This window comes from Hoplias malabaricus, chromosome 8 (genome assembly GCF_029633855.1).
Source record: "Hoplias malabaricus isolate fHopMal1 chromosome 8, fHopMal1.hap1, whole genome shotgun sequence".
Lineage (NCBI taxonomy): Eukaryota > Metazoa > Chordata > Actinopteri > Characiformes > Erythrinidae > Hoplias > Hoplias malabaricus.
The window spans coordinates 16806988-16821928 of record NC_089807.1 but is presented as its reverse complement, the minus strand read 5'-3'; the positions used below and the strand labels follow the sequence as shown (position 1 = coordinate 16821928).

The 14941-nt window shown below is 38.0% G+C and overlaps 1 protein-coding gene across 6 annotated transcripts in view; it reads right to left on the bottom strand.

Annotated features, from left to right (window-relative positions):
* Positions 1 to 14941, bottom strand: part of kcnma1a (potassium large conductance calcium-activated channel, subfamily M, alpha member 1a) — a 199379-nt gene that overhangs the window by 59832 nt on the left and 124606 nt on the right. For all 6 annotated transcript variants that reach the window (XM_066679541.1, XM_066679542.1, XM_066679537.1 and 3 more), the window contains exons 6-9: positions 10191 to 10266; positions 9007 to 9082; positions 8415 to 8585; positions 6087 to 6178 (exon numbers count right to left, since the gene is read on the bottom strand). In XM_066679541.1, coding sequence (XP_066535638.1) covers positions 6087 to 6178; positions 8415 to 8585; positions 9007 to 9082; positions 10191 to 10266 — 415 coding nt within the window. The remainder of the gene's footprint in view (positions 1 to 6086; positions 6179 to 8414; positions 8586 to 9006; positions 9083 to 10190; positions 10267 to 14941) is intronic.

The following is a 14941-nucleotide window of genomic DNA, read 5'->3' as shown; positions in this document are numbered from 1 at the left end:
ATTTTTGGTAAGTGTGATTTTTGGAAGAGGCATTTGCAATTTAAAAGCACACATAAACATAGGAGTCAGCACAAAACCTCTCAAAGAGTAAATTATGCTAATTTACCTCTGTTTCAGTGTAATTTTATAAAGATAAATTTCAAAGTTTTAAAAATATTCTACATAATAGCTTATTTGGATGTAAAACAAATACGTCATTCAGAGTGGTTTGGTGTGAAATGGTGTCTGATTTTATTACAGTGGTGATAAGAATTCTACAGCTGCAGGTGCACACTAGGATCATGAGACTGCAGGAAGTAAATTTCTCATTTTGCACACCAAATGGCTGAACAGCAAAACACCCTTACTGTGGTCTTCAATGAGGACTACAAGGGTGCTTGTTCAGAAGAGGCCAATTACCCAAAATTCCTTGAGGTACACAAATAGGAACAATCAGATTGAACAGTTTTGCTAATGACTGTCTGACCAACATGGTGGAGAGAAAGGTAAAATGATATGAATATGAATGTATTTTTTGATTAACTGAACTTGTCACTGAGATACATTATGCTTATAACCTGAATTAGCTCATTATTAAAGACACAAAAACCAAGCACGAGCAGAGTCTGCAAATTGCACAACTCTAACAAATGCACTCTTTGATCAAAGCAATCTTTAAGTCTTTTGCCCTATAGTTTTGCATGTTGCTTATGTCACCAAAGTGCAGACGTTGAGGAGAAAATAAATAAAATGGACCAGATTGAGTATGGTTGTAAGAGAAGGTATGGCTTTAAATACATTTATACAACACTGTCATATCTATATTGAATTAAAACTATAAAGAAAAGAAAATATTAATACACATTTTCCCAAGTATTAGCCAAAATTAATTAAGTACAAAAAGGTGAAGATTTTCTTCTTCACTGCTCATTTATACATTCTAACTTTGCACGCATTCATGTTGCGTGAAAATATATTAGGTGATACCTATGTAAACATCTGCATATTGCTAAAAATCAACAATAAGTTTTTAGACAGCATATTAATGTCCATTTCTGAAATAATTTCTATGGTTAAGCTTTTAAAACCATTAAATAAAACCATTTTTCCACCACTTCTGCAAAATATTTTTTGTTCTAAGTTTACTTAGAAGAGAACATCTCACATCAAACCACTCGGCATGACCTTAAAATCTTAACAAATTAACAATGCAGGCATTTTGAATATTTAACTACAATTGTAAAATATGATTTTATTTGATTTCTTTTTGTTAGAGTCAGCTGCTGTTAACTATTATCTAACATGTTTGTTATGCCGTACCAGTCAAAAGCATGGGCCCAACATTTCAGTGTATATAAGGTAAGGATAATATTTGCTATTTTAAAATGATAATGAATCAAAACTATGAATCACATTGTAAAGCAGCATGAGGATTCACCTGTGATTTTTCCAAAAGGCTTTAAATGGTTCCACATACACTATATGGACAAAGGTATACAACCAAGCATGATTCATCACTTAACAGAATACTTTTTCACTCTTCCAGAGCCCAGTGGCAGTGTCCTTTACACCACTCCATATGATGCTTAGTGATGTAAGGCTTGTATGCAGCTGCTTGGCCATAGAAACCTATGCCATGAGGCTGCTGGCACATAGATGTGTACTGATGTGAATGGAGATTTGGAACTCTGCAGTTTTTGAGTCAGCAGGGATTTAGTGAATTATATGCACTGAGCACCTCAGAACTCAGTGACCACACTTTGTAACATTACAGGGTCTACTACTTGGTGGCTGAGTTGCTGTAGTTGCTAAATTCTTTCCATATTTCAGTAAAACCACTCACAGCTGATTTTTCACAAACTGACTTGTTGCGACGATGGCATGTTATTACATTACCATGCTAAATTTCAATGAGCTCTTTAGAAGGACTCATCCTTTCACAAATATTTGTAAAGGCAGAGTGCATGGCTTTGTTCTTGATTTGACACACGTGTCTCCATGGGACTGAGTTGGATTTAATAATAAGGAAGTGAGTTCCTGTAATTTTGTCCATATAGTGCATGTTGAGACTAACTGGATGCTAAAAATGACTTGTTAATATCTGTAAACTTAAATAAACCAATAACAATTGTTTATAAAACTAAAAAAAGGCCCGAATTATATAAATAGGAAGGTGAAAATTATGCTGCATGCTGTGAATATTCTGACCAATCACCAATGTACTTTTGTTGAAACTGTATAATTCATCTAGATTTCACAGATAACTGACAGCACTCCAGACAAACAGAATGTTTAGGTGATGCTGGGCCTCTGTACTAAATATATATAGTTAAATGTATATAGTTAACATGAATATGTGGAATTGCTATATTTTGTAAACATTTATGCATCAGTAATATTATATTTGTATTATTATTATTTTTTAACCACAATATATTTCAATAAAACTGCAAAGTAATACTGTAATTGTGTTATATTTGCAATCATACACTAGTCATTCATTTGGAGGATAGAGGTAATATCAACTATACAGCTTCAAAATATAATTTCTAATTATTAAAACATTAATTAATTCATTCATTTATTGTCTGTGAACACTTATCCAGTTCAGGGTCGAGGTGGATCAGGAGCCTACCCAGAATCACAGAGCGCAAAGTGGGTGCCAGTCCTTCATAGGGCAGCCAACACTCACATATTCACTCTCAATCTCACACCTATTGACACTTTTGAGTAGACAATCCACCTACTGACGTGTGTTTTCAGACTGTGGGAGGAAACCTGAACACCTGGAGGAAATCCATGCAGTCATCCAGCCACACCAAACTCCTCACAGACAGTCACCCGGAGTGGGGCTCGTACCCACAATCCCACGACCCTAGTGTTGTGTGACAATGACACTACCTGCTGCGCCACCATGCAGCCCAAAAAAATTCTAATATAAATAAACATCATATTTAATATGAACCAGACCACATTACATATAAACTTTAAGGGGCAGGTCCAGCAGTTTGAGCTATACCATAACACTCAATGTCATAAGGGCTTACTTTCCATTTGAACTCTACCAGAGCAAAGAGAACCCAATGAGTAATTGTCCAATGATCATAATATTTTTAATGTCCTATGAGAGCCATGTTAGTAATGGCATATACATATGCCATATCCTTCTCTTCTACACCCCAGCTAACACACACACATACACACGTGAGAGGGACATGGGCCTGCATGTCTGAGCAGACCTGGTTCTGTAGTGTCAGTGTAGCGAGGCAGCACACAAGCTCAGAGGAGGTGCATGAGCTCAGGGTTCACACAGGGTTTACTCTGCTCTCTGCTATAGCACAGCTCTAATGGAAACCACAGAGAGGCAAAGCAATGCCAGCAGAGCACTGCTGTTTATTACAGCTATACATCCACCATCAGCTTTGTCACAGCTCTGACAGCTGAACGCTACACTGCACACACGCTGGCGTCTGCAGCTGCAGTGATCCCTGTATAAGGCATGGTTTCAATAGTGGAGATTATGCGTCAAAACTGCTCCCAGAGTCAGCACTCTTACACTCCTGAACCTGACTGACCTCAAGAAGATGGTAATTGTTGGGACCTCCACGCAGAATGTTACACCACAGTGAAAATATGGCAATTTTAGGTACAAACGTCATACAATCACATTTTGTATGATATTTTAAACAGAGATTTAATATCTTAAACAGGTCTTTGGAAATGCTAAGACAACGGAAGAAATAGCCGTACTGTAAATATTTTCCCTTTGACATGACTAGTGTATGGGTTGCAGACGAACACAAATTAAAAGTCAGGATTTTTTTTAGTATTCTTTACTTTTGACGTTACTCTAATTTTTACTCTATTAAATATATAACTACAAATAATTACCAATATATTTTACATTATGCTATATTAAAAACATTAAAAATACCAATATTTCTTATAAAGCATAGATATAAATATAGTTACTTTCAAAGACATATCTGTAATTTTGTTCAGAGTATATGCAACTTGAAATACTTGAAGTAAATGTCATGTAGTTGCATTTTGTAGTAACTGACTGTATTCCATTGTAGTATACTGTTATGAATATTAACAGTGATACCTACAGCTATTATCGCTGACCAGATATTATTTGGGAGTGGGGGCCCATTCCCAAAAGAGCAGGGATATGGTAGAATCATGCTGTGAGTATAGGTATAAAGTAGATTTTGCTAAAACACAGCCAAATCTATGCAAATAACTGTGTTAATAAATGGCATGTTAATGCTTTGTGCTGTAAAGGACTGTAACGGACTGGTGAGATTTGTCTACAGCATGAAGCTATAAGAAATGTGCTGAAAGAATAAATAAATACATTTCCTGACACATTTATTATATGTGGCTTGATGTGTCCATTCATAAGCACACACTTACATCCATATTTAAACAATAATGCAAAGCCTGGTGCCTGTCTTTCTGCTTGGCCACAGATCTGGATTCTGGTTGCCTGTAACTGCAACCACATGTATGTGTGGAGAAAGAGCGAGAGCAAGAGTGAGAGAGAGAGAGAGAGAGAGAGAGAGAGAGAGAGAGAGAGAGAGAGAGAGAGAGACCTTTCTTCTGACAAACCCTTCTCTCAACACCAGGCTCCAAATCCAACCACAGGGCCGGGGCCAAACATAACATTTCATCAATCATGTTTCACTGACAGGGCAACAGCATCAAACAAAGAGGCTCTTAATGACTTTACTCTCTCTCTCTCCGCTTAGTATTTGCCCTAAGACTCAAGATGATGAAAGCTAGTCATATCCGTGTGCCATTTTCTTGTTGAGAGAGGGATAAACGGAGTGAGAGAAAAAGACAGGTAGATAGGGAAAGAGAGAGATATAAAGCGAGAGATTGTAAGGTTGGGGGGGGGGGTGAGTAAGATAAAGAAAGACTAGCAATAAGAGAAATTTCACTGCACAAGACATAAATGTTAAACGTGAGCACTTAAGGAGAATCGCTGTGCTGATGACAGGGCCGTGTTTGAGCCAGAAACGAGTGTTCGAAACATTCACATTCAGGGGCTACCTCTGAAAATAAAACAGAAACAAAAAACAAGTCTATGGGATATAATGATGTACCAAGCGGGGCCAAAAAGCAAGCCAAGTGCAATCGAGAGGCTCCAGTGCGCGAGCTGAGGCATCCAGGCATTCAGGGTGTGTGATCTGACTGAAGATCAGGGCCAGAGTCATGTCAGACAGAGATGAGGTGATGGATACACAGCCAGAGGAAAAAACAAATAAACAAAAAACTTCTCACGGCAACATGCACGGCCGCCAAAAAAGCCAAACACAATTCCAAATCACAGAGAGCATGCGAGAGATGGTTTCATGAAGAACACTCAACTCATAGCATATCGGTAACAAAAATAGAAAATAAATGTGTATGATGGAAATGAAACATATATAACATATATAATAAGCTATTAAAATGCTGTTAAGATAGCTGTGCATGTTTTATATCTGTGCAAACTGCAAAAAAGTACTTTTATAAGCGGTTGGTAGGGTTTTCATGACTATTTTTCAGAAAGTTACAAGACTGTTGTACAAGACTGTACTTTAAAGGCACATAAGGAAACATAATATAAAATCTTATTTATACAATAGCACAACAGGAATGACAAAACTGTAGTCATGAAAGCTCTAGAGATTGGAATGAAATTAAAATGCAGTACATAGGATGTATTGAAGAAAAGAAGCCACAGACAGAGAGCAAAGGGCATGGACATGTGGCTTTCATGGCCAAGGTCTCCAGTCACAGTGTGACATTCATTTCTCTTTTAATTCTAAGCTGTAATTTAATATTTTTCTGCACATAATCTATATACACTGCACTAAGCCCCTCTAAGAAGGGTATGCTTGAGTCACACAACCACACCTGCTTCTGGATTTGGACTTACTTTCTGCCTCGTGTCGAGTTATAACTCCCTCCGTATTTCTTCCGATTAAGGATGAGAGCAGCAATTTCTGGCACGTAGCGAGCAAACATGGCCTACATGCATGGAAAAGAAAAAGAAAAGGGCATGCAGAGAGGGGGTCTACTGCGGCTGAGGCAGCAGAGCCTCCTGGAATACTTACTTTCTGCCATTAACCGCACTATAGGAACCACCATATTTCTTGCGGTTTCCTATTAACTCTATGATTTCAGGGACGTAGCTGGCAAACATGGCCTAAGGAGAAGATAGGAGACAGAAGCAGAGACTAAAAAAGAGAGCGGAGAGACTGATCCAAGGGGGCACGCGCTTCTCCACACACCCTCCCTATGACGTCTGAGGAGAGCCGAGGTTGTTTAGGGATACATAGGGCTGGTTGAAAAAGCAAATGTGTGTGCAATTTTTGTCACATTGAATTTCCTTTGAGAGCTACAGAGTGCAGGTTAGAAAAACATTTTAATAAAGGATATTTAGAAAAAAATATTTTTAAAAAATGTAGTGCTTAAATCCAATATGAAAAGGGGAAATCTGACAAAACTGCAGTTTTCAAAGGCCACTGATTTAGAGAAAAAATTGTTTCAAGTTAAAAAAAAAATGCAGCAACTGATTATCTGTCACATTTTGACAGCACCAAATCACGAAGAGGAAAAAACAAGAAGAAAAAACCTATGTGCCATGTTTTGTCCAACAAACACTGATGATGTGGCAGGTTGATTTGAATAGTGTCGGCCAAGCGCCCACAGCTGCAAAACACATTAAGACTCATTAGTGTTGCTTGAAATGAGCTGGATGCATTTTGCATAGTTCACAGCCTCCTGTCCTGACAAAAGCCTTGCTCTGTTTGACATCCTGAACACCGATCTCTGGTCTATCTGAGGCCTTTCTCTATAATCCAAGCTTTGCTGTGGCTCTCAAGGGCCAGAATGAATTATGACGTCTGTCTGATCAGAGCTGACGTTTGACAAACATTTCCATACTGAAGTCATTAATTGAGCTACTGATAGAAACCAGGGAACAGAGCTATGATAACTTCCAGGACTTTCTTAAACAAAGAACCAACACATCTTTAAGGTAACTCTATAACAGCTGGGGCTTTATCTGTCTCTCAGTATGACCTGCATCTGCTCTGCATCTGAGTGCACTCTGTATCTGATGTGCTCTGTGCTGGAACGCGTACCTAAGCTTTTCTCTGTCTGTGTAAACTGTAACATTTTTGGACAATGTTTTTGTTGTGTTGTTTAACCTGTATATGTCAAGTATTTTTTGTTTATTTTTATTTAGACTGGAATCTATAAATTGAAGCTCTGGGTCTTAGGGTCAGTTATGAATTTCTTTATATATTTCCCTTTTTCTTCATTTTTAATACACACTTTCAAACAGTTACTCCATTTTACATTGTGTTAAAATGCCATTTTGAATCGACCAAAAGGTATTTTGAAAACTAGTAAAACGTTTGAAAGTGCTGTTGAAAATGTTAAAAATGGTTTTACTTCTCCAAAAGTAAAAAAGTTACCATATACAATAGTAAAAATTCGTACAGTGTAATCAATGTTTTGTTTTGTTGTTGTTTTATATTGTATATTGTAGCGTGAATGTTGCTTGTACTTATCTTTTGATATTTGATGTAGTGCATAGGTTCTATATGCTCAGAACCATTTTGTTTTTGCTGTAAAGTAAATTGGTTTCTACATTTATTTGCAATGTACCTTAGTTTAAATAATTTCTATTGCGTTGTAGACTGTAAGATAAGCACATGGCTGTAACCATGCTCCTATTATTGTCATCTGAAAACTGTACAATTATGTACGTTTATTTGGTGTATACTCTTGATGTCATCCCTAAGCTGTGCATGTTTGTCTATATATAGTAGCTAAACATTTCTGTGTTTAAAAGCAAAACTACATATAAAAAAAATATAATTATAATATGTGTCGCTCCAAATAAATGTTATCATTGTTGTTTTTATGGCTGCTGTTGCTGTGGTAACGTTCAGACAGAACTATGGGCCATCTTCCTGCCACTGTGTTTGTTGGAATTTGGGGAGGGACACAGAAGGGTGGGGTCTCCTGAAACCGCAACTGCTTTAAGAAAACAGTAACAACATTATCAGATTTTGTCAAAATATTGAACAGTTCTTATATTCTAGCATTGATAATGATAAAACATTGTTAAACAGAGGTGAAGAGCACTGGGTATGTCATACACCTGACTATGAAAACTACTCAACATCCATGTACATGTAAATTCTACATGTGCTACAGTGGCAAAACATGAGGAGAGATCTCTGACAGTGAAGAAGGAGCACTGTAAAGACACTGTGATTTTATACAAAGTGGTAAGTATTGAATAGGGACATTATGAAGACTATGGGTAGGAGACAGTAATGAACTTATATAAAGAAGTATCATCATAGTTGGCGAAATGACAGATGATGTGTGTGGAAAGGGAGAGATGATAGGAAAGTCATTTTTACCAGACCGCCGAGAATGAAGAAGACCATGAAAAGGCGGCCAAGAGTGGTTTTCGCACAGACGTCTCCATAGCCCACCGTGGACATAGTGACCATGAGTAAGTACACACATTCCCAATATGAAAGAGGCTGAGAATTTTGGAAGTTTTCCCAAGGATCCCCTGAGTTTTCCACCTGAGGGATTAGAGCAGGAACAGCATTACTGAGAAGTCAAAGCCTCGGAGTGCAGCTCTAAGCCTGATCCTCTACAGCCACCTACTGTTTATTCAGATTATAGCCACCACTGAATGTGGGGCACCCAAGTGGGATTTTACGTGCTTGAACTGTGAGAGGAACCAAACAGGTGGCTTTACTGTAGATCAGAGTCTCTGCTGCCATCTAGTGGCACAGATGTCCTCTGGCATATCCTGATAAGGGAATAGAAAGAAAAACTGAATTTTTAGCATTTCGCCTTAACAAAAAAGTCTACAAATACTGAATGCAGGTGTCTGCCTTGGTAAGTCGTTTGTTCCTCTTCACGATCTGTTAACTATAGTCAAATGTTTGTTTATTTTGTGGGGGTTGGGTGGGGGCTCGTGTGTGTTTTCTCACTCACCAGATGAATAAATCCTGCAGCTGTGAGCCATGTGCTTATGAAGATGGAACACAGGTTCACCAGCTTGATGGAATTACTGTGAGAGACGAGAGTTACATCACACCTCTCAAAGTGAAACACATCGCACTGACGTACAGATTGATCAGTCATCTACTGAGCCCAACACACACATGGCCAGGCTAGCCAGGGACACCGCCACTTCACCGCTTACTGGGAGCAAATATACAGGTTATTTGAAAAATATCATTTCAAATCAATCAAACATTGGGAATCCCAGCCCTGACTAAAGCTGACATTTATTTTTAAACAAACCATTTTCAAAACATTTAATTTTCGCCAATTTTGGAGAGCTGTGCACTCTCAGGAGAAAAAAAAACACGAGAGGAGCTCACTAACTTGGAAGCTGTCTGCTGCACCTAAACAATACAATGTTATTTCTGAAGTGGCAATGGAAAGAATGTTCTACCAGTCTTACAACCAGAGTGCATGCCGTGTTTTCCTCTCCTCTGATTCCTTGACTTATGCGCATCAGAATGCCTTTGAGTGTCAGAGGGAGCACATCTCTCTTGCCTGGTCTGCTGGAGGAGGAATCAATCAGGGCCTGTTTTTCAGAAAGCCTTAGCTCCAGGCATTTCCATTCATCAGGCTGCACCATGCTCTCTTACCTACAGCACGCTAAACGCAGATACAGCAGGGATTAATATCAAAACACTCTGCTGAGCTATAAGCTCTGCCTGACATCTGGGTCAAAGCTGGGAGGCTGCCGGGCTCTCTGTGAGGCGGTTGGACGACTACTAGACACGCACAATGAGGGCAGGGCTTCGGAGTGTGAGGAAGAAAGCAGTGAGCTCTGAATAGTCTAAAGGTACAATAAGAAGAATGAGGATAATGCCCGGAAATTAAGTTTGAGATATATATTTACAAAGTGACAAGAAAAGAAAGCCTACAGAGAACCGTGGAAAATGGTTTAGTTTTAGCTTGTACAGTGCGATTAACATAATTTCTAATGCAGCGTTTCACCAAGGGATGTAGCCAGTCGTGATGAGCAGTGAGGCAGAAATGTACATGTACAAGCAAACTGTTTTGCTACTTATTGTACCTTTAACTAAAGTCTTACCATCACAGTAATTACTTGGCAAGAAAAGAACATTGTGGAGTGTGTGAGAGCAGGTGGTCGGCCTTACCTTGTTTTTAAGATATTCAAAAACTGTAATATTTCTGAAAACTGTATCAGTCTCAAGGCTCTTAGAAATCTTAGACCTGCAAGAAAGAAAAAATGGAAAGGTTACAAACAATACATTTTCATGTGCGACAAATAAAAACACAACACAACCCACCACAATTAAACAGCCAAGGAAAGGACTTTTCCTTTAACTTCTATTAAACTCTGCTTAATAATTTCAAACAAAGCCTTTTTCCAAATTAGAGATATATAAAAATATACAAGTGCCCATTAGCACAGTGTCTCCATAATATGTTAACAGATATCTCAGCTGATTTTTCAACTTCTATATAAAACATAAAACCTTCATCACTACAGTCTTAGAAAGCCTACTCCATAATGTAGATCACAATCATAATAATGTTGCATATATATTAAATATACATTAATAATATACATTGTGTTATTTAATAATAATAATAATAATAATAATAATAATAAAAACTAGTTCAATTTATATAGGGCCTTTCTAAAATAACTCAAAACTACTGCTTAAACATGAATGCATATACATATACAAGTTTGTGAAAAAGCAAAGGCAAAATCAAGACAAAATAGGATTAGTTTTGAAAGATTTTAAAACAGATTATACATTATATAATATATAAATTTTGAATAAAAACTAAATGCAATGATGTGCAAATAACTTAAACCCTATATTTCATTCACTGGATATAAACAATCAGAAAAGCATTGAAATTAAAAAAGTATTTTTCATCTGTTCATTTATTTTATTTGAGTAATTGATTTTCATTCAAACTGCAGACCAAGAAAACAGTAATTGCCAACCACTAAGTGAAATTGAGTAAAGAGCTCTCAAAGATGAAATAATTTGTCTGTTTATTTGAAGTGATACCCACTGTCCAGAGTTCAAAGCAGGGAGAGTGGTTGCACTCAATGTCAGAGAAGCAAAATCTTTTAACGTCATGAGCATCTTCACTGTGTGTGTGAGAATACAAGTGTGTGTGTGTGTGTGTGTGTGTGTGTGTGAGTGAGAGAGAGAGAGAGAGAGAGAGAGAGAGAGAGAGAGAGAGAGAGAGAGAGAGAGAGAGAGAGAGAGAGAGAGAGAGAGAGAGAGAGAGCGAGAGGGCTAGAGCGAGTGTGAGAGTGAGAGACAGGTGCCAAAATGAGCACATCAGGGAACAGATTAAAGAACAATGCAACACCTGCTTCACCAGGCTGCTTACATAACTTCAATCTCACCCTGCTCTCAGAGCCCTGACTTACACACACACACACTCTCTCTCTCTCTCTCTCTCTCATCACATTAATGTCAACACTCCTCACTTCACTACACACACATAGGTCAGATGGTTTGATACTGGCTTCATTAAGATTTACATCAAATGCACTGATTCGCATCAAATGCATCTGATTCGCTAGTCACCATGAAATTTTCATATGCACATGATATAGTTTTCACCTACTGGAATAAAGCTTTGTAATTTTTTAAAAAGCCAAATAAAACAAAAAAAAAACAAAAAAAAAAACATTTATTTAACCATTTAACTGACAAATTTAACATATAACGTAAAGATTTATCATGCTTGTCTCACTTTTAATATTGTACTAGTATTGGGCATGTTTACCACTGTGTTACATAATATATCCTTTTAATTATTCTCTTTTAATAGTTTAGAAACTATGGATGACAATTAGTTCAAATGCCTGCCGTCTAAACCTTCTCTTCATGTTGGTCCACACAACACACATTTCAACTGTTTTGAGCCCACCTGAAAAACACAGCTGAGCCTGGGCATGAGGAACTGTTATATGGCATTCTCCTTGCATAAGAGTGTCGCTGGTTGCATTTCTTTATTCAACAGTGAACTGTGATAAGCGACAATGCTTTTCTGAATTACTTGTGCAGGGTTCAAAGATTACAATCAAACATTCAACAATAGAGACTAACCTATCCTTTAAGTAAACTGAGATTTATAGGAATTCTTAGAGCCTTTCAAAAATATCATGTCCGGTAGATGGTGAATGACAAATTGACAAGCATGCACTGAGAAAGGTTCTTTTTTGAAATCTTTGACAACGATTTCTTATACCTTGGCTCAAAGGGGTGAGCATTGACCCATCATTGCTTGCAAATTCTGTGTCTTTTTGTATATGCTTCTTTAATCGACTGTATATTGGGGAATAATGATAATAATAATAATAATAATAATAATAATAATACCATCATGAAATTATGAAACAATGAATGTTCCTGAAATTGTATTTTCTACTCTTTAACTCTTTAAATGCTTATGTTACCTTAGAGATTAGCTACATCAGAAGACAGTAAGTACAACTTGGTAAAACAGAAACATACCATTAAGAAAAGCCTGTATCCAGTTTGCTATAAGCACACAGTTCAAAACCTGAATCTATGATGGTATGAGGGGAGGGGTGCACATGTAATAGGTGACTCGCACATCTGCTAAGGCACTGTTAATGCTTAACAATATATACAGGATTTGGAGCAGCATACTGCCATTCAGAACAGGGAAGGCCTTGTTTATTTCAATAAGACAATGCCAATTCACCTTCTGCATGGATTACAATAGTATTCATCCTTAGTAAAAGAGTCTGAGAACTAAAATATTCCAGAATAACGTTTTTCCTTTCAAAATGGACACCCAACGCTGTTGAGCAGCAGAAATCCTGTTACAAACAAGAATCAGCAAAGAGTCTCCTCGGTTCTCAAATGCTTACAGAGAGTTGTTAAATAAAGAGGTAATGCGGCAGAATGGTAAATATGCCCCCGTCCCAATTTTGCTTGCAGGCATCAAATTCAAAACGGGCAAATATTTTTAAAAACATCTCAATTTAAAAATTTTTATGTTGTCTTTGTACCGTTTAAATATAGTGTTTAAATAATTGCATTTCCTTTTAACTATCATTTTGAACAAAGCCCTAACTTTTTTAGAAATGGGGTTGTAAAACACATATTGTATATATGATCACATAGAACAACGAATTACGGTTCTCCACCTTTGTACAACCCTAGTACTAATGCAATCAGCCATCCACCTAAAAGGTGACAAATCAAAGTCAAGTGTGTTGTTTTCAGTAACCTGTGCTACACTCTCTTACCCCAGTTGGAGAGCAGGCGAAGGCAGGAGGACAGAGAGTAGAAAAGGCCATCACCCTCTTTAGCCTCTCCTGTTCTCACGCGGTAGCCGTTGTGAAAGAGATCACCGCAGGACTTTTTGCGTCTGCAGTTGTCCTGGACAACCTCGGTCCGCAGAGTGCCCCTTGGGCCACGAAACTGTAGAATCTTACTAGAGATCATGATCCTAACTATCAGCTCTGTTTCTGCTCCTCTGGAACTTCACAAACACAGATGTGTCCTCAGAACTGATGCACAGACAAAACTCCCAGTCTAAAAATTCAGGCACACTATTGCCTAAAACGTCACACTAGCAGAATGTTGTGCTCATTCAGGATCAAATACAATCTAAAAGAGACCCCTGTAGCAGCGCTGGCTGACCGTCTGTCTGCAAGTAGAGGCAGCCTGAAAAGCAAGGCTCATCTTTTTCAGAGCTTTAATCTGCAACTCCCACGCACACATCTCCTCTTTGCCCCCTCTCTGTCACCAAAGAGACTCATGGGATGGGATTTTTTTTTTTTCTGACATTAATGTGCTGTGTCTGCATGAGCTGAAGCACTTCTGCATGTCCTGAAACCTTCAGGGGATTTAGAGCACTTGAAATAAAAAAAATAAAAATAAGGAAACAATAATCCTAAAATTAATCACAAGCGCTGTGCTGACAGTGGTATCCACCTAAGCAGTAGCACAACATAGCTACAATGTTACAATGTTCTGTGCAAATAAACACATTTTTTTGGTAGCAGTCTAAATTAAGATCCATAATCCTGCTTTGAATTCATGAGACGCTGAAATCCACTGTACTTTGCTGGAGCATCATCCCCTGCACTTAACATTCATGCCTGCAGGCCATCCTAAATTAGTCTATTTCAATGTTAAATAAAGTGCAGAGTGTGTTTTAAAATGCTGAATATTACTTAATATAAGTTTGAATATTGAATTGAAACACTGGTCATATCTAAAAAAAAATTATGAACCTGGTGATATCAATAATCTTCTATTTTTATAGTTTTTATTGAGGACGATAATCTATTCATCAAAAACCTTTTTCTTAACATAAATTAGAATTAGAATATCACCAGTCCTGTAATCTGCTGTAGGAAACTATCCATGGACAAAACAGTGGCTGTAGAAGAGGACCATGTGAACCAGCCAGTGAGAACTTTAGGGTAAAGGCGAATAGGCCAGAGTGACATGCTGGACCAGCTTTGGAAGAACATGTGTACAAATGACATATGCTCATTGAGGGTTTAGCACCACACGAGCCTGGTTCATTCACATCAGAAAGCTGACACACACAGAGTCACGTGCCTCGCAGTCACAAGCCACTGGTTCCTTTTCTCAATCAGCATGGGATGGACATTTGTAAAGAGGGATAATGTTCTGGATTACTCCCAGTGGGAAAATAGCTCCCAGAATGCACCAGCCATGCATAGCATTGCAAGTGGGGCCAGCCACGTGAGGAGGAGAAGGGGATTCTGCATGGGAAAGAGGCTTACAGCATGAATTGGTTTCCTCCTCTAATGTTGGTCATGTTCTTTTGACAGAGATGCTTCCTGTCCGGCTTGGCCGAGCACTATTCATGCCAGCAGTGTGGCAGCAAAGCTGCTTTA